Source organism: Mesitornis unicolor, unplaced genomic scaffold (assembly GCF_000695765.1).
Source record: "Mesitornis unicolor isolate BGI_N332 unplaced genomic scaffold, ASM69576v1 scaffold14971, whole genome shotgun sequence".
In the NCBI taxonomy this organism is placed as follows: domain Eukaryota; kingdom Metazoa; phylum Chordata; class Aves; order Mesitornithiformes; family Mesitornithidae; genus Mesitornis; species Mesitornis unicolor.
This window is the reverse complement of record NW_010165899.1, coordinates 1-19607: the sequence shown is the minus strand read 5'-3', so window position 1 is coordinate 19607 and position 19607 is coordinate 1. Positions and strand designations below refer to the sequence as shown.

Below are 19607 nucleotides of genomic sequence, written 5' to 3'. Positions count from 1 at the left end.
CTGGCGCCGCTGCCTGACTACATGTCTGAGGAGAAGCTGCAGGAGAAAGGTGAGTAGCGCCGGCCTCTGCACCCCCATCCTCCCGAGCGGGCCCGGGCCTGACCCCGCCGCTTCTCTGTCCCCGCAGCCCGCAAGTGGCAGGGTATGCGGAGAAGAGGAAATTCGGCTTCGTGGACGCGCAGAAGGAGGACATGCCCCCCGAGCACGTCCGCAAGATCATCCGCGACCACGGCGACATGACCAATAGGAAGTTCCGTCACGACAAGCGCGTCTACCTGGGGTAAGGGAGCCCCCTGCGATGTGAGATGCAGGGAGCCAAGCTGAGCCCGCCTTTGCTGCCTTGTCAAAGCTCCCCGTTGGAGGGAGAGCCTCTGCTCCTCAGGGCTTTCAGTGTGAGTTCTGCATAGAAAGCAGCATCGTAGCTCAAGGAGGATGGGATGACCAGTGGCACTAGGGTAGCAGTGCAGAAGAGGATGGGCAGAGGAAGTTGTGCTTTGCATTTATGAGAAAAACATTACCTTGGATAGCCCATCATCTTAGGAGAAGTTAGGGGAGAGCGTGAAGTAGCCATCATATGGTTTTTGCAAGATTAAAAAGCACTGTGAGTGCTTCTTTGCTGTTTGGGTTCAGAGAGCTATCTCATGCAAGTGATCCATTGCACTAACTTACTGTTACCCATAAAAACTCCAGAAACTCATTTGAAATTTTTTGTTTTCATTTGTTACATTCTTAATGTGTGATAATCTCTTGGAAGCCAAACCAGTAGAAAACCTTTTGGTAGTGGATAGGAAGTTTGTGGATTTGTCACTGGAGGCCTTTATGTACGGGTGAAGTGAGCAGTTTCCAGCAGTGAAAGATGTAGAGGTATTTGGGCTTGTGGCACATGGATGGATCTTGTCTTGAGATCCCTTCCAACCCTGATTTTCCTTGATTTCTGATTGCAGTGCCCTGAAGTACATGCCTCATGCTGTTCTGAAGCTCTTGGAGAACATGCCCATGCCCTGGGAGCAAATCAGAGATGTTCCAGTCTTGTATCATATCACAGGCGCCATCTCCTTCGTGAATGAGATTCCCTGGGTCATTGAGCCGGTGTACATTGCGCAGTGGGGGTAAGCACCTTCTTCCTTCACCCTGGTGGGAAGTTGTGAGCAAACCCTTGTGCACCCACAATAAAAGCAATGTTTAATGGTCTCTGGGTTTCTGCCAGGTCCATGTGGATTATGATGAGGCGAGAGAAGAGAGACAGGCGTCACTTCAAGAGGATGAGATTCCCCCCATTTGATGATGAAGAACCCCCTCTGGATTATGCTGATAACATCCTGGATGTAGAGCCCCTGGAAGCGATTCAGCTTGAGCTGGATCCAGAGGAGGATGCTCCTGTGCTGGACTGGTTCTATGACCACCAACCTCTGAAAGACAACAGGAAGTACGTGCCTCTGGTAGCACAATTCACCAATTGCCTGTACATAGCAGTGTGTAACCTTTGGTTGTGTTCTGCTGGGCTATGTGTAAGGTTGATGGCGAGAGAAAAACCTTCCTTCAAGGATGGGAGGAAGAATGTGGTACGTCTTGTCTTCAACATCCAACCGGGGCAAGCAAGGCCTCTGTCCAGTAGGGCTGCTGCCCACTTAACTGCAAAATCTTTGCTGTTTTTTACCATGCCATAAAGATGATGAGCTGGATTGTCTAGTTGGAGTTTATGTACCAGTTTGGATATGGAGGGGGAGAGAAGCTGGAGCAGTTGATGTTTTCTGTGCAGATGCAGTCCATAGCAGTCTTTAGCAGTCTTGCAGCCCTTTGCTTTCCATCTAGAGCAGCCCATGTGTTAATTGTCCTTCATATTTTCTGCAAAGGATGGGCAATGAAAGGTGTTTGGTTATTTCTGGTCCTTTGGTAAAGGCTCAGCTGTCATCTGGCTGTGTAGTGAGTGTCTTTGTTCTCTTGCAGGTATGTCAACGGTTCAACGTACCAGCGTTGGCAGTTCACTCTCCCGATGATGTCCACGCTGTACCGGCTGGCCAACCAGCTGCTCACTGACCTTGTGGATGACAACTATTTCTATTTGTTTGACCTAAAAGCATTCTTTACCTCCAAGGCGCTGAACATGGCTATTCCTGGAGGTCCCAAGTTTGAGCCTCTTGTTAGAGACATCAATCTTCAGTAAGTGTTGGGTTTAGGAGGAAAGATAAGTGGTTATCTCAGAAAAGGTAGTAGGACCTGGAGGTGTTGATGGACAGCAGGATGACCATGAGCCTGCAATGTACCCTTGCAGCCAAGAAGGCCAATGGCATCCTGGGGTGTATCAGAAGGGCTGTGGTTTGTAGGTCGAGAGAGGTTCTTCTTCCCCTCTACTCTGCCCTGGTGAGACCACATTTGGAATATGGTGTTCAATTCTGGGCCCTCAGTTCAAGAAGGACAGGGAATTGCTGGAGAGAGTCCAGCGTAGGGCCACAAGGATGATGGAGGAAGTGGAGCATCTCCCTTACGAGGAGCGGCTGAGGAAGCTGGGTCTCTTTAGCTTGGAGCAGAGGAGACTGAGGGGAGACCTCATTAATGTTTGTAAATTTGTAAAGGGCGAGTGTCAGGAGGAAGGAGCCAGGCTCTTCTCTCTGATGCCCAATGACCGTGGAAGGAGCAGTGGGTGCAAGCTGGAACATAGGAGGTTCCATGTGAACATGAGGAAAAACTTTTTTACTGTGAGGGTTACAGAGCACTGGACCAGGCTGCCCAGGGAGGTTGTGGAGTCTTCTCTGGAGACATTCAAGGCCAACCTGGACGTTCCTGTGTGACCTAGTTTAGGTGATCCTGCTCTGGCAGGGGGGCTGGACTGGATGATCTTTCGAGGTCCCTTCCAACTCGTGAGATTCTGTGAAAAGGGCCGGGAAGGTTTATGTGTTTTCAAGTGTCTTGCATTGGGTGAGCTATTCCTGGGCGTTTGCTCTCTTTAGCATCAAGACTGTGATGTGCTTGCTGTTTTGGACACTGAATAGTTGTTAGTGTGAAGAGGAGGCTAAAGGGAATGTGCTGTGATAACATGTCTTCAATCAGAAATGTTTACCTCTGTCCCCCTGAATGCTCATATAACAATTTCTTTTTGTCTCATTTGAGGGATGAAGACTGGAATGAATTTAATGACATCAACAAAATTATCATCAGGCAGCCCATCAGGACAGAGTACAAAATCGCTTTCCCGTACCTGTACAATAACCTGCCGCACCACGTCCACCTCACCTGGTAAGTGCAGCAGCCTCGAGAGCAGAGAGAGGAGGGGAAAGCTGTGAGCATGCCCTAATACATGTTTTGTGTTGTAGGTATCATACTCCAAACGTTGTTTTCATTAAAACAGAAGATCCTGATCTCCCAGCTTTTTACTTCGATCCGCTGATCAACCCCATTTCACACAGACATTCTGTCAAGGTGAGCCACTGTCCAAGAGAGCCTGTGATAAACTCTTCGTGTGGAGGTGATTTAGCTTTTGACCTTGCTTCCGATTGTGGAACACAAATAGATATTTTAGGAGAAAGCAAAAGGCTTTTCACAAAAAACCTCACAGTTGCCATTTTAGTCTTTTTCTACATCTAGAATTGCACAAAGCTGTCTCCATTGGTCTCTGTGGGACAAAGCCCAGTGCATAAATAACAGTGTTATTTCAGAATCTTCTGATAGTTTATTTATCCTTTTGGATGCCTTTGGCATATTCACAGAGCTGAGATCTCCCTTGAGTTACCTCCATAACACCCAGCTCAGGGTTTAGTAGCCAGAGCCAATTTTCAGGCCCACTGAAGCCTTTTCGAGTGCCTTTTGCTTCTCTGCTACTCAGCACTGTTGCACTTCTACCGTGAGAGCAAAAAAATGGTTTTTACTTGGTTAACTCTGAAAGCTGAGCGGAAGCAACCAGGAAACAGGTGTGGTGTTTCTGCATTTCAGAGTCAGGAGCCATTGCCTGATGATGATGAAGAGTTTGAGTTGCCAGAGTTTGTGGAGCCTTTCCTGAAGGATACCCCGCTCTACACAGATAACACAGCCAACGGCATTGCCCTGCTCTGGGCCCCACGGCCCTTCAACTTGAGGTCTGGGAGGACTCGGAGAGCTCTCGATATCCCACTGGTCAAGAACTGGTGAGTTCTCTCCTGGAAGATGGCATGTGCTAGTGACTGTGATGTTATCTTGTTACAGGGAAAATAAAATAAATACATCCTGTGGTAACTGGTTTCTAGAGATTTTAGGAAACTTTCTGGAGATTTGTTTTTCTCTAAGGAATGTGAGTTACCTGAAAAATTACAGTCTGATTTGTCCCTAGGTATCGTGAGCACTGCCCAGCAGGCCAGCCAGTGAAAGTGCGAGTCTCCTACCAGAAGCTACTGAAATACTACGTTCTGAATGCACTCAAGCACAGACCCCCCAAGGCTCAGAAGAAGAGGTGAGTGGGAGGTCTGTTCAGTGGGGAACTGCTGACCTGTGTCGGGGGTTCAGCTGATTGCGTTCTCTGCTCTCTCCAGGTACCTGTTTCGCTCCTTCAAGGCGACAAAGTTTTTCCAGTCGACGAAGCTGGACTGGGTGGAAGTAGGCCTGCAAGTGTGCCGCCAGGGCTACAATATGCTGAACTTGCTGATCCACAGAAAGAACCTGAACTACCTTCACTTGGATTACAACTTCAACCTGAAGCCCGTGAAGACCCTCACCACTAAGGTACTGCTCTATCTGCTGTGTTACTTGAGAGTCAAAGTTACCTGAAGATTGTTAAGTAGCTGGTGTGGCAAGACAGGCCACAGTGCCTCAGCTGTTGAGTAGTTGTACAGACTGAGTAAATTGGAGCTGTTTCACTCTTATGTAATGTTGTTGCATATGTTCTGGATTGTTTTTGTCTCTTCCAGGAAAGGAAAAAATCTCGTTTCGGTAATGCTTTCCATCTGTGCCGAGAGGTCCTGCGGCTGACCAAGTTGGTGGTGGACAGCCATGTCCAATACAGACTTGGAAATGTGGATGCGTTTCAGGTAGGCCCCTTTTTTTTGTTTAAAGGTGAGTGGAAGTTGAGAGGAGGAGGGGAATATCTGGGCAGGCTTATATAGGGTGCACCAAATGAATGAATGAATGTAGCGGTATGATGGAGAAGAGGGGGAACAATGAAAGCACGCAGCATTGCGTGAAATTCTGTTTTTACCCTAGTTCATAAGAGTTGATAATTGTATGAGTCAGTGTGAGGAGCTTTGTGTGGCCTGATAGGCACTGCTTCTGGTTGTAAAGTAAACCTGGCTTCTTGAGGAAATGTATGTAGTGTTTATGGTTGTCTCTGACTGAACTCCCTGTATTTCAGTTGGCGGATGGGTTGCAGTACATCTTTGCCCATGTGGGTCAACTGACAGGAATGTACCGGTACAAGTACAAGCTGATGAGGCAGATTCGTATGTGCAAGGACCTGAAACATCTCATCTACTACAGGTTTAACACAGTGAGTTTCACCTTTCCACATGATGGTGACCCCACGTAAACTGAGCAGTACGGGAGGGATTCTGGAGTGTCAATAAGTGACCTGCTCTTACCGTGTCTCTGTTCTTTCAGGGGCCTGTGGGTAAAGGTCCTGGCTGTGGTTTCTGGGCTCCAGGCTGGAGAGTGTGGCTGTTCTTCATGAGGGGCATCACGCCACTGCTGGAACGCTGGCTGGGGAATCTGCTGGCCAGGCAGTTTGAAGGTCAGTGCGCACTCTAAATGCTGGGACATGGGAGGAGTGTGTGGTAAAAATTAATACCGTTTGCTTGTCAGCTTGAACTCCAGTTTTCTGTTCCAAGTCGTGGTCGGTATCCATGCTTCATGTCAACTGTAAGAGCTATTGACTGGTTTAGAGCTCTTAGGACACCAGTGCCCCCAAAATAGATTCCAAATGTAAGTGGGCTTCCTTGCTCCGTAGCACTATGGGGTCCATAACCTCCTAATCATCTACTCCAGACTCATCAGTGATGATGTGGTGGTGTAATTTCTTCAGACATCCTGTACCTCCATGCATTCCCGTATTAGGAAGAAGAGGAGCACTGCCCAGTAATGTCAGATCTTCTGAAGTACTTTGCTTTCTCCAGGCCGTCACTCCAAGGGTGTAGCCAAGACTGTCACGAAGCAGCGTGTGGAGTCTCACTTTGACCTGGAGCTGAGGGCAGCCGTTATGCATGACATTCTGGACATGATGCCAGAAGGAATCAAACAGAACAAAGCCAGAACCATCCTGCAGCATCTGAGTGAGGCCTGGCGGTGCTGGAAGGCCAATATTCCCTGGAAGGTAAGTATCTCACTTGGCCTTTTGGTTCAATTTTAACATCCCCCAGGTGGAACTGCTCTTGTGAAGGTTCCCACTTCTGCTTCTCTCAAGTTACTGTCCCTCCTCAGGTGCCAGGGCTGCCAACTCCTATTGAGAACATGATCCTGAGGTACGTGAAGGCAAAAGCTGACTGGTGGACAAATACAGCTCACTACAACAGAGAGCGGATCCGTCGGGGTGCCACTGTGGACAAAACAGTCTGTAAGAAGAATCTGGGCCGGCTGACCAGACTCTACTTAAAAGCTGAGCAGGAACGGCAGCATAATTACTTGAAGGTACTTCTGTCTTGCCTGAGGTTACTCAAATTGGTGCTATTTTATAGAGAAGCTTTCACTGACTAATGCTGGGGGTGTGGTTCTGCAGGATGGGCCTTACATCACTGCGGAAGAGGCTGTTGCTGTGTACACCACCACAGTGCACTGGCTGGAAAGCAGGAGGTTCTCGCCCATTCCCTTCCCCCCACTGTCCTACAAGCATGACACCAAGTTGCTCATATTAGCCCTGGAGAGGCTGAAGGAAGCTTACAGGTAAGCAATGAGAAGTGATTGTGGACATCTGCACTGGGAAAGGCTTTTGAACCTATTTTATCAGCTGTTCGTGAAAATGAGTATGCCATAAAACTTACATAAAGGCTGTAGGTTGTGATACTGCCAAGGGTAACTGATGGTTCTTCGGGGACTCTACCACGTGGGGTAAAAACAGTGCCATGCTTCTAAGCTTGGGGATGTGGATTGTGAAGAGTTAGAGATCTTGTCTTGATCTGCTTGGTTGAATGGTGTCTTTCATCAGTTTAATACCAGGGGCCATTAGTTTGTTCTTGCTTGGGTGCTGAGCTGTTCTTTCCTCGCTTTCAGTGTGAAATCTCGCCTGAATCAGTCGCAGAGAGAGGAGTTGGGCTTGATTGAGCAGGCTTATGATAATCCTCACGAAGCTCTGTCCAGAATCAAGCGTCACCTTTTAACTCAGAGAGCCTTCAAGGAGGTAAGTGTCCTGCTGAGAGCCAGACCATAGCAAAAGTTATGCTGCATTTGGGAACTACATGGCGCCAAGACTTTGTGTTCTCTGTCAGCTACAAGCCTGTTTTGCTGCTGCTTTTTTAGGTGGGTATTGAGTTCATGGATCTCTACAGCCACTTAGTTCCTGTTTATGATGTTGAGCCCTTGGAGAAAATCACAGATGCTTACCTGGATCAGTACTTGTGGTATGAGGCCGATAAGCGAAGGCTCTTCCCTCCATGGATCAAACCTGCAGACACTGAACCTCCTCCACTGCTGGTGTACAAGTGGTGCCAAGGTTAGCGGGCCTTGTATTCTATGCAAAAATGAGTTTTCTTACTGGGAACTTGCTTCCTGCAAGTCTCCTTGGGAGCTGAGTTTTCACATTTGCAACTTGCAGTCAATAGTCATTCAATCAGAGACTATATTTTGTAGATTAATCTATATACTGGAGGAGAACTTCCATAGCATTTGTGGTTGATTGCATACTTCTGTTCCCATTTCTGCATAGACTGGAGGGGACCAGGGGCTGAAAAATGAGGCATTACAGGAAGTACAGTGACTTCCTGTGCCCAGAAGGGTGCTTTTGCACTCTGATATGTCAGATAACATGACAAATGTATTTACATCCTCAGGCATCAATAATCTGCAAGATGTTTGGGAGACGAGTGAAGGTGAATGCAACGTGATGCTGGAATCGCGATTTGAGAAGATGTATGAGAAGATTGACTTGACGTTGCTCAACAGGCTGTTGCGTCTCATTGTTGATCACAACATCGCTGACTACATGACAGCCAAGAACAACGTGGTGATCAACTACAAGGTGATCATTGTTATCGGGAAAGGGGGTACATGGACTGTAAAATGGAGAGGTTTTGGACCCATGGGGAGGAGAGGATGCATGACTTGCCAGAGAAAGGGATGAGGAAGTAAGAAAACCCTTCTGAGTCCTGCTAAAGAGCAGCTGCTCAGGTAAAAGGTCTCTGATGTATCGTGATGGGTTCTCACAATTCCCCTTCATTTCCTCAGGACATGAATCACACAAACTCCTATGGGATCATTCGTGGGCTGCAGTTTGCTTCCTTCATTGTCCAGTATTATGGGCTTGTGATGGACCTTCTGGTGCTGGGTCTGCACCGTGCCAGTGAAATGGCTGGGCCTCCCCAGATGCCAAATGACTTCCTCAGCTTCCAGGACATTGCCACTGAGGTGGCCCATCCCATTCGCCTCTTCTGCAGATACATTGACCGCATTCACATCTTCTTCAGGTGAGACCTCAGAGGCCCAGCTTTCCTTGGGTGAAACTTTTGTTGTGGCATCCTGCAGTTAATGCTGTGAAAGGGGAAATTGGTATGCTCCTGCTTCAGGCTTTTCTTCCCTTTGCTAAGGAAGTTCAGGAATATTTGAATTGATGGACTTCCCAGAACGACTGGCTGTCCACGTGCCTCCTCTTGCTTTCTCAGTTCACTTTTCTACAACTTCACTGCATGGGTAGAAAAGCCACAATGTCAAAAGTTCAATTATTACAGATTTTCCACTGGTAAAATAAGCCTTTTCTGGCTTCCCAGCAAGCAGACATAAAATTTTATGTCTGTTTGTGGAAAGGTAGCCCAAACAGTCATGAACTGCTCTGTGCTAATGAAACTGAAGCCCCATTCAGTGAGAGGATACTAAAATTGGGTAGTTACCCTCAAACATGCCATGGCAAACATCTATCTGAAAGGAAGTCCTTATCTTATCTGAGCAAATTGGTGTTTTGAGAAATTGGTCATGTAACTCTAGATCCTTCCCTGTGTATTTCCAGGTTTACAGCAGATGAGGCAAGGGATTTGATTCAGCGATACCTGACAGAGCATCCAGATCCCAACAATGAGAACATTGTAGGCTACAACAACAAGAAGTGCTGGCCCCGGGATGCTCGGATGCGCCTCATGAAACATGATGTGAACCTGTAAGCACTACAACCTGGGAAAAACAAGTGGTGGAAGGGTGGGGAAAATAGTTGTGATAAATAACTCTTGGAGACTGATAGGCACGTGCTCAGGAAGGAAAAGTAAGAAGTAGTGAGGGGTCTGTGGTGTAATTCTGACAATGAGTGATGGGTGTGAGAGATTGTGTAGTGCTGGGAGAGCAGTGAGAACGTGCCCAGTTTCTGGTTTGCTTCAGTAGCAGCCTGTCACTGCACATCTTGTTTTTCAGTGGTCGTGCTGTGTTCTGGGATATCAAGAACCGCTTGCCTCGATCAGTCACCACCGTGCAGTGGGAAAACAGCTTTGTATCAGTTTACAGCAAGGATAACCCCAATTTGCTGTTTAACATGTGTGGGTTTGAGTGCCGCATCTTGCCCAAGTGCCGCACCAGCTACGAGGAGTTCACCCACAAGGATGGGGTCTGGAACCTGCAGAATGAGGTAGGATGAGGGTTTGGTGGGGGGGAGAGCAGCCTCAGCAGTACATGGCACCAAAGCAGGACTTGTACCTGCTTGTGGAAGGGTGCTCAAACAGCATGAGTTTTCCAGCTGTGTAACTGGGACCACTAGCAGATAGATTTAAAATGAACAGGATCTGAACTTTCCTTCTTGGGAGGGTTGGAAAATCCTTGGCTGGGGATGAGTGGGGGACCTGAAACTGTAGAGGTGCTGTGCAGCCTCTTCTCTCCCCACGTTTTTCATAAATGCCTGATGGCAAGAGTTTACCTTGCTGCCTCTCTTGGAAGAGAGGGCTCCCAGGAGGGAACTGATGGCCGTGTGCTCTTGTAGGTCACCAAGGAGCGCACAGCTCAGTGCTTCCTGCGTGTGGATGATGAATCTATGCAGAGATTTCACAACAGAGTGAGGCAAATCCTCATGGCATCTGGCTCCACAACCTTCACTAAGGTAAGGAGGGAGGAAATTGTGTGACAGAGCTTTCTGCAGATGCTTGGAGAAAAGGCTGAGAACTGATCCTTTGCTTTCCTTTCCAGATTGTCAATAAGTGGAATACAGCTCTGATTGGTTTGATGACGTATTTCCGTGAAGCTGTTGTAAATACTCAGGAGTTGCTTGATTTGCTGGTGAAGTGTGAAAATAAAATCCAGACTCGAATCAAAATTGGTCTGAATTCCAAAATGCCCAGCCGTTTTCCTCCTGTGGTGTTTTACACCCCTAAAGAGCTTGGGGGGCTGGGCATGCTCTCCATGGGCCACGTTCTCATCCCACAGTCTGACCTGAGGTGAGTTGCACTGCTCTAATGCCCACATGGGTTGGATGTTGTTAGATGCTCTATTCCATAAAAATATCTGAGAATGGTAAAGCATGTCATGTTATAGAGATGTGTTGCCTGTTGTCTCCAGGTCCTGAAACAGAACTCGTTCTGGTGACACAGTAGGTCATGGCAGTGTGACCTGTGAAGTCCTATTGCTCCTGCCTCATCCTTGTCCCTCTTTCCTCCAGGTGGTCCAAGCAGACAGATGTTGGCATCACTCACTTCCGCTCAGGAATGAGTCATGAGGAGGACCAGCTCATCCCAAATTTGTATCGTTACATCCAGCCGTGGGAAAGTGAATTCATTGACTCTCAAAGAGTGTGGGCAGAGTATGCCCTTAAGCGACAAGAGGCTATAGCCCAGAACAGGTGAGTTTCTGTGTGCAGTTGGATCCCTGTGAGGACAGGCAGTGGTGCAAAGCCTTGCACTGTCTCAGGGCTCTGGAGTCCTTGCTGACCCCGTGACACGTGTCACAGGCTGCCTGCAAAGCTGCTGTCTTACCTCTGGAGGAGGTGTGCACTCTGCAAGGAGCAAACGCACCCATGGCACAGTTTGAGGGAATGGTGAGGCAGGTGGTGGAAGCAAAAGCTGAAGTCAGACCCGTTTGCAGTTAGTTCTGCACACTTACAAGGGCAGGCTTTTCCTTTTGGCTGTTTGACACCAGCACGTTCATAGTGATGGCTATAGACACTTTGCTGAGCCTCTGAGTGCTTGGCATTTTAGAACATCTCCTGCCAGAGCCGCGATGTCTGTGTTATTTCTGTGATCTCATCACCTGAAATATTCATTAACGCATTGCTGTAAAATTGAGAGGTAACAAAGTGGGGGGGATGTTTTTTTCTTCAGGCGTCTGACACTGGAGGATCTGGAGGACTCATGGGACAGAGGAATTCCTCGTATCAACACCCTTTTCCAGAAGGATCGGCATACCCTAGCATATGATAAAGGATGGAGAGTCAGGACTGACTTCAAACAGTATCAGGTATTGACTGGGAATTTCTCCGGCTGAGGGTGAGGTTCTGTTCCAGACAATGTCCTTTCACCTTACATTATTGCAGGTGACATCCTTGTCTGCCTGCTGTGGGAAGAACTTGGAGCCATGTGTTGGGACTGGTAGAGTTGTTGAGAACCAGATGCTCCCAAATCTGTAGCTAGCCACTCTTGAAGCATTTGAATAGACCTCAGGGTCTTGGGGAACACCACACTAAGCATGGCTGAGTATCAAGAAATCAGTTCTGGAGAGGGGAAGAAAAGGTCCCAAAACAAACATTCCAAAATCTTAAGATTTTCCAGTTATTAAAACCTATTATTTAAAGCCTCTAATCGTCTTAGATTCTACCCAGTCTGGATTGCGTAGTAGTACTGGCTGAACTCATGATGTGGGTGAGCTGTGTCCTCCAGGACTGAGGGCATGAGGCTTTTTACTTGTTCACTGGCACCATCGTCACCATCTTGGCTCCCACAGTTAGTGCAGCCAGGTTACATGATCTGAATACAAAGCTGCTCACTAGTGTATTACTGTCTCCAGGTCCTGAAACAGAACCCGTTCTGGTGGACACATCAGCGCCATGATGGGAAGCTCTGGAACCTGAATAACTACCGCACAGACATGATCCAGGCACTTGGTGGAGTGGAAGGAATCCTGGAGCACACTCTCTTCAAGGGCACTTACTTCCCCACGTGGGAGGGTCTCTTCTGGTAAGAGCAACCTTGATCTGGCCTTTCCATGTAAACTGAAGCTTAGTGATGCACCAGGACAGGAGAAGTCCTTGGTTCAAGCTGTACTGATTCTGCTGAGCCTCTTCTGTTTTTCAGTCATCACTTGAGCACACTGTGTAGTTCAGTTGTGAAGGCACCCGGAACTGGGAAGTTTCTCTGCGTGAAACAGTTTTCCCTGGTCCTGGTGTGTGTGTTCCCTGCCTCTCTTGTATGTGGCACTTGACAGTCAGTGGTGGTGAGGGACATTGTTTGCAACTGATCGTGTGAACATTTTGTCCCCTTTCTAGGGAGAAGGCCAGTGGCTTTGAGGAGTCCATGAAGTGGAAGAAGCTGACGAACGCCCAGAGATCGGGTTTGAACCAAATTCCAAACAGAAGATTCACCCTGTGGTGGTCTCCTACCATTAACAGAGCCAACGTAAGTACTTGGAGTTGGTGCCTGAAGAGACTTCCACTAATAGAGAGCGGTTAATTGATCTAATTTCTTCCAGAACTTCTCTTACAGATGAACTAAACCTCCTTAGCAGTAGATGTTCTGTCTCTAAACTTACTCAGTTGTTCTGTTGCATGTTCTTACAGCTGCTTTTCCTTTGCAGGTGTACGTTGGGTTTCAGGTGCAGCTGGATTTGACAGGCATCTTTATGCACGGCAAGATCCCCACGCTGAAGATTTCTCTTATTCAGATTTTCCGAGCTCACTTGTGGCAAAAGATCCACGAGAGCATTGTAATGGATCTGTGTCAGGTGAGCAGCGTGTTAACTCGCTCTGTTTCTGCGCAGTGTGTGCGTGCTCCTTGTGTAGCAACAGTGATTGTCCCAGGGGTTGTAGCAGGGCTACCCCTTCTCCAGCCATTTGACAGGGAATGGGAGGAAATGGGATTTCCTTGGATGCCTCTTTTAGCTCTGTGTTGAGGATAGATTCTTTAGATTGCTTGAACACGATTCACCTTTGACTGCCTTTTCCCCAGGTGTTTGATCAAGAGCTGGATGCTCTGGAGATTGAGACAGTGCAGAAAGAAACAATCCATCCCAGGAAGTCCTATAAGATGAATTCCTCATGTGCAGACATCCTTCTCTTTGCTTCCTATAAGTGGAATGTGTCACGTCCATCGTTGCTTGCAGATTCCAAGTGAGTGTTTCCCTTTTCCGTCTCCTTGATGTTGCTGCTGAGCCTGTCAACCTGAGCCAAAGTCTGTAATCTCCTGGACAGCTAGGGTTAGTTTTCTGTGGAAAAGTCACTTAGTAGTGAACAGGTTATGGTTGGACTCAATGATCTTAAAGGCCTTTTCCAACCGAATGATTCTGTGGTTCTGTGCCTGGCAAAGCGCAGGGCTCATTTGCGTAGATGATTGCAGCAGAGTCCCTTTTCAGGATGACACACAGATAGTAGCTGCGTTCATGCTTGGTGGCAGTTACTTTCTGTCAAAGACATGCAGCAACTGCAGGAGAGTTTTGTGCAAGATAAAATCGTTCTGGCTTGCTTTCTCGTCAGAGATGTGATGGACAGCACCACCACTCAGAAGTACTGGATTGATATCCAGCTGCGCTGGGGAGATTACGATTCCCACGATATCGAGCGCTACGCCAGAGCCAAGTTCCTGGACTACACTACAGACAACATGAGTATCTATCCGTCTCCCACCGGTGTGCTCATTGCCATTGATCTGGCCTATAACTTGCACAGGTGAGATCTGCACCTTCTGTATTTTAATTGCTATTGGTTGTTCGTGGCTGTCTTAGTGCACCTCCGAACTGGGTTGTGTTCCAGGCAGGAGGATGAGGGGAGAAAGCAGAAGCCCAGAAGATGGGATAAGGCATCTAGGGAGTCCTTTCAGGTTGCCTGAAGTCTGCTTGTTCAATAATACTGGTTCAGTTCTCCCAGCTCAGTAATCATTTGTTTTCTTAAAGAGATTTTTGTCAGACTGTTCTTGGAGCTGAAGGGCAGGCCTCGTTTCAAGGCCCCCTACAAGTGGGGACAACTGTTCTTCACTGGAAAATTAGGGGGAAAAAGTCGCAGCAAGCAGCTGTTAATCAAGCAAGTGCTTGTTAATCAGCTTTTCTAGGGGTGCAGCATATGTACGCTGTGGCTTTCCACTGAGAGGAGGGGTAGGGAAAAGCCATAGATCAACAGCCCCCAGGGACATTGCAAGAGAAATCATATGGTAGTATTCAGCGGGCAGAAATTCCTGGCTGCTGCATGGAGAGACTTGTACATAGCTGTTCTCTCTTCATCTCAGAGCCGATGGCAACAGCGAGGTGTTCTGTTTGTTTTCAGTGCTTATGGGAACTGGTTCCCTGGGAGCAAGCCTCTGATCCAGCAGGCCATGGCCAAAATTATGAAAGCAAATCCTGCGCTGTATGTATTGAGAGAACGAATCCGCAAGGGCTTGCAGCTGTACTCATCCGAGCCCACAGAACCGTACCTTTCCTCCCAGAACTACGGAGAGCTCTTCTCCAACCAGATCATCTGGTTTGTGGACGACACCAATGTGTACAGGGTGACCATCCACAAGGTGAGGCCAGGGGTGTATCTGCAGGGAGAAGGGACAGGGACTGTAAATGTCCTGTGCTCAGGGTGGTTGTGGAGGTGTGCGTGATGGAAAACTAGGAATCAGCATGGACCCACGTCTTTACAGTGCACACAGAGCAGCTCTTACATTTCTGGTACAGCCCTTGCTCGAAGTGTGCAGTGAATTGGCTGTTGGGTAAAAGTGTGGATGGGCTACATTTATCTCTCTGTATTTTTGCTTGTTTTCTCAGACTTTTGAAGGGAATTTGACCACAAAACCCATAAATGGAGCCATTTTCATCTTCAATCCCAGAACTGGACAGCTCTTCCTGAAGATCATCCATACGTCTGTGTGGGCAGGACAGAAGCGTCTCGGACAGGTAAGGCCTGGCTGCCTGCTGTGCTTCGGGCTGTGAGCTTGGGATGTGCTCCAACTGATTTGGGACACTTGGGAGCAGAAAACACCATGAGGGTCATCTTCCTGCCTCTTAAAAAAGTTTGGAGCTCCAGTTTCCAGTGTGTAACCTGTGCTTGGGCAAATGTTAGCATGGGATATAAACGTAGAAGAATGCAGGCACTGATCTTGCAAGGTTTTTGAGGCTCTGAGGAGAAAAGAGCTTACATCTTCAAGTAGGGCTTGGGAAATGGTGCTGTGTTCTCTGTTACAGCAAATCACGTTGCACTTGGCCGTACATCCAGTGCAGGGAGAAGACTCAGGTGGCAAAGCCAGGGAGGCGGTGTAGCCAGCTGTTTTTTCTGAGCCAGTCAGGAGTAACTGAGCTCCAGGAATGGGAGCTGCCCTCTGTGATCAGCAAGAAGGAAATGCTGGGCCTTGTCACTGACCTGGAACAAGCCCTAAATTCCAGTTGTATTTTTAGGATTTGGTTTGAGTCCCCTTAATTCCGAAAGGCATGGAGACTCCACTGTTAGCAGGGAGACATTTCTCTAACCCTGCTGTCTTTTTGTAGCTGGCCAAGTGGAAGACCGCTGAAGAAGTGGCTGCCTTGATTCGGTCACTTCCCGTGGAGGAGCAGCCTAAGCAGATCATAGTGACACGGAAGGGCATGTTGGACCCGCTTGAGGTAACCACGCAGATACTGCTCTGTGGGGACATTGCAAAATCTTTGGGGGATTGCAAAGCAGTCTGGTGTTGCTATGAAGGACTTGGTCTTGACTGATGTTCTGCAGTAGGTGTGAGCTAGTTCCTCTTCTCAATAAACTCCAGGTGCACTTGCTGGATTTCCCCAATATCGTGATCAAAGGCTCAGAGTTGCAGCTGCCCTTCCAGGCCTGTCTGAAAGTGGAGAAGTTTGGTGATCTCATCCTGAAGGCTACTGAACCCCAGATGGTTCTCTTCAATCTCTACGACGACTGGCTGAAAACCATCTCTTCCTACACGGTGAGCACAGCGTGCCTGGTCTGCATTTTGCTTTGCAGCTGATAAATGAGGCAGGAGCCAAGGCTTCAGAGATCCCTCACAGTTTGTTGCTTGGGAGCACTTGCTTCTGAGTTCGCCTGGGTTTTCATTCAAGTTGATTCCACTGACACTTCCCATGCACTGTTGGTGTCGTCAGACAGAGGAGGACTGTACCAGGGCCTTGCATATTTGTTTTCCTTCTTTCTAACTAGCTGCACCTCTTTTTTTTCCTTCTCCAAGGCATTCTCTCGTCTGATTCTGATCCTCCGGGCACTGCATGTGAATAACGATCGAGCCAAAGTTATTCTGAAGCCAGACAAGACAACCATAACGGAGCCTCACCACATCTGGCCAACCCTGACAGACGAGGAGTGGATCAAGGTGGAGGTGCAGCTGAAGGATCTCATCCTTGCTGACTATGGCAAGAAGAACAAGTAAGGCACTGTCCAGCTGCAGTAATCCTGTCAGCTTTTCCTTCCTGCTCTAAAGACTGTGTGGCCAGAGTGCCTCTTGTGAAGAGCAGAAGACTTTCAAAGGCCTTTGGCAATGAACTGTCAGCTTTGTAAGGAAACTGGCTATTGTTATTAATTGCTTTCTAGCAAGGCAGCTAAAATTACTTCCACCAAACCTTTTCTGATCTGCACATTGTCATTTATTTGGTCCCTCCTCTTGTCTAAAAAGTTGTGGTTTCATTTTTCATAGCACCTTGAGTGTTATGTTCTGAGCTTGTGTCTTGGTGAGAAGGGTCCAGAATGTCTTTTGAAATGCCTGACTTGGGTGGATTTTCTCTTTCAGTGTGAACGTTGCATCCCTGACACAGTCTGAGATCCGAGACATTATCCTGGGCATGGAGATCTCTGCCCCCTCTCAGCAGAGACAGCAAATTGCAGAAATTGAGAAGCAAACCAAGGAGCAGTCGCAGTTGACAGCCACACAGACCCGCACTGTGAACAAACACGGGGATGAAATCATCACCTCTACAACCAGCAACTACGAAACCCAGACTTTCTCCTCCAAGACGGAGTGGCGAGTCAGGTAGGGAGGCAGGCAGAGCTGCTGTGCAAGGAGAAGGTCAGAGTGCTCAGGAAGGGGTCTGTGCACCCTCTAACAATCATCTCCTCTTTGCAGAGCAATTTCTGCTGCCAACCTCCACCTGCGAACAAACCACATCTATGTTTCATCAGACGATATAAAGGAAACGGGCTACACCTACATTCTTCCCAAGAATGTGTTGAAGAAATTCATCTGCATCTCAGATCTTCGGGCTCAGGTAGGCGTGCAGCAAGTCTGTTACAGCTGTGGTCCACGCTGCTGCGGCACACACCAGCCCTGGGCAGTCAGGAACTCGTGTTGAAGGGTTGGGAACTTGCTGGTGCCTCTGTGGAGCCCTCTGTGCTGGAGGCAGCTGAGCACGCAAGTTCTGGCCAGGTCCTGATGGCTCCTTGTGGTCAAGTTTGGAGGGGAAACTCAGCACAGAAGAAAACCCTGATGTTCTCTAGTGAGAACCTGCTGGCCACGAGATCTTTAGGAACTAAGGGCAGGGCCGTCTGCTCTTAGGTGGTTACAGGAAGGTCTCTTACGGGTGGTGTCTGTGTTCCCAGATTGCAGGTTACCTGTATGGAGTGAGTCCTCCCGACAACCCCCAGGTGAAGGAGATCCGGTGCATTGTGATGGTGCCCCAGTGGGGAACGCACCAGACCGTGCATCTCCCGGGACAGCTGCCACAGCACGAGTATCTCAAGGTGAGTTGAGCTGCTGCTGCTCGTGGTGTGGGTGGAAGATCACCATCTCCAGCGATGGGGCAGCTTCCCTTGGCCTGTTGTAGCTGTGGGACTTCCCGAGCTTGGCCCGATCTGGAGTCAGGTGAAAGGGAAGCCTTCAGTCCCTGTGTGCTTTTTGCTGTGTTTGAAGCAGTCTTGTTTAAAACATAATTTATTTCTCTAAAATACTATTTTTTTGCCAGGAAATGGAACCTCTGGGGTGGATTCACACCCAACCAAACGAATCCCCTCAGCTCTCGCCGCAGGATGTCACCACCCATGCCAAGGTGATGGCTGACAACCCCTCCTGGGATGGGGAGAAGACCATCATCATCACCTGCAGGTACGAGGCAGCCAGGCCCCTGTGTGCCCCCGCTGCTGTGGGTGCAGCACATTGAGGTCTCAGACTGAAAAATGGGCAGAAAGAGAGTGTTGGCTCATTTCTGGTTTCCCTCCACTGCCCCGGATGAATCTGACCTGCCCCATCTCTGCTCTCCTTCCCTACAGTTTTACTCCAGGCTCCTGCACGCTGACAGCCTACAAACTGACCCCCAGCGGCTACGAGTGGGGCAGGCAGAACACGGACAAAGGGAACAACCCCAAGGGCTACCTGCCCTCCCACTACGAGAGGGTGCAGATGCTGCTCTCCGATCGCTTCCTCGGCTTCTTCATGGTCCCTGCACAAGGATCCTGGAACTATAACTTCATGGGTGAGCTGCGCAGGGAAGGTAGCAGGGGGCAGGCGAGGTGAAGAGCTTGGGGCGGAGAAGGAAGTGGCTCCTTAGGGAAATGTTCCTTACCGAGTCCAAAGCTTGGCCTTTCTCAGGGTGGCTGGCAGGGATACCAGCGCTGTGGTCTGTCCTTTCCTTGGAAACAGCATTGGGATGTTGGTTCTGAATGATTTTTTTGGTGGCAAGAGAGCAAACTCTGAGAGGGGAGCAATAGACATCTTGTCTGTCTGGACTGTGGTGTCTGGCAGTTGGCACTGAATAATTAATCCCTGTCAGGTGGATGAGTTGATAATGGAAAATGCAAAAGCTGTGCCTCATAGGAGAGTAATGGAGGTTCTGGTGGGGTGGACCACAGGCAGCTGCAGAAGGGATCAGAAAATGAGAGGGGCAGATGAAATGACTGTCAGATGACTCTGGGGGCATAAATCTCTAGGGTGAGGAACTCAGAGGGTGATGATTTTTTTATTTCCACTGTTGTCTGCTTAAAAATTGTGAAGGTAGAGGGCTTTACTAGGCTCCTGCTCAAGGGTGGAGGCAGGAGGTGCTCTCAGGTGGGTGACAGCCTCTCTCTTCCAGGTGTGCGCCACGACCCCAACATGAAGTACGAGCTGCAGCTCGCCAACCCCAAGGAGTTTTACCACGAGGTCCATCGCCCTTCGCATTTCCTCAACTTCGCCCTGCTGCAGGAGGGGGAGGTTTACTCTGCCGACCGGGAGGACCTCTACGCCTAACCCTGCCCTCGCCCCCGTACTGTTGATATTCAACACTGTGTGTGTGTGTGTGTCCACCGTCCCCCCCTTTTCCCCCGTGCTGTGTTGCTGTTCCCTCTCCGGTTGCTCAATAAATTTTTTACGAACGGGAGCGCTGCTACTGAGATCCCGCCTCGGGGGGGCGGTTCCGGACGGGGCGGGACGGGACGGAACGGGCGG

The 19607-nt window shown here is 48.8% G+C and overlaps 1 protein-coding gene across 1 annotated transcript; it reads left to right on the top strand.

The window, feature by feature from the left end:
* Positions 1 to 6: 6 nt before the first annotated feature.
* On the top strand, positions 7 to 19539 carry PRPF8 (pre-mRNA processing factor 8; the record flags this gene model as incomplete). Its single annotated transcript, XM_010194784.1, is given in 43 exon segments — positions 7 to 49; positions 128 to 139; positions 142 to 280; positions 945 to 1109; positions 1208 to 1426; positions 1948 to 2160; positions 3109 to 3234; positions 3312 to 3417; positions 3928 to 4118; positions 4301 to 4420; positions 4500 to 4689; positions 4875 to 4994; positions 5315 to 5449; positions 5560 to 5689; positions 6072 to 6268; positions 6376 to 6582; positions 6671 to 6834; positions 7162 to 7288; positions 7408 to 7600; positions 7938 to 8125; positions 8332 to 8570; positions 9107 to 9253; positions 9502 to 9712; positions 10061 to 10177; positions 10264 to 10511; positions 10733 to 10912; positions 11391 to 11526; positions 12073 to 12242; positions 12551 to 12680; positions 12859 to 13005; positions 13230 to 13390; positions 13754 to 13945; positions 14537 to 14774; positions 15022 to 15150; positions 15739 to 15852; positions 15996 to 16169; positions 16428 to 16621; positions 16983 to 17222; positions 17316 to 17457; positions 17789 to 17929; positions 18151 to 18290; positions 18455 to 18657; positions 19255 to 19539. Coding segments are annotated over 43 exon segments (6933 nt in total), but the record flags the coding sequence as incomplete, so codon positions are not given.
* Positions 19540 to 19607: the final 68 nt, after the last annotated feature.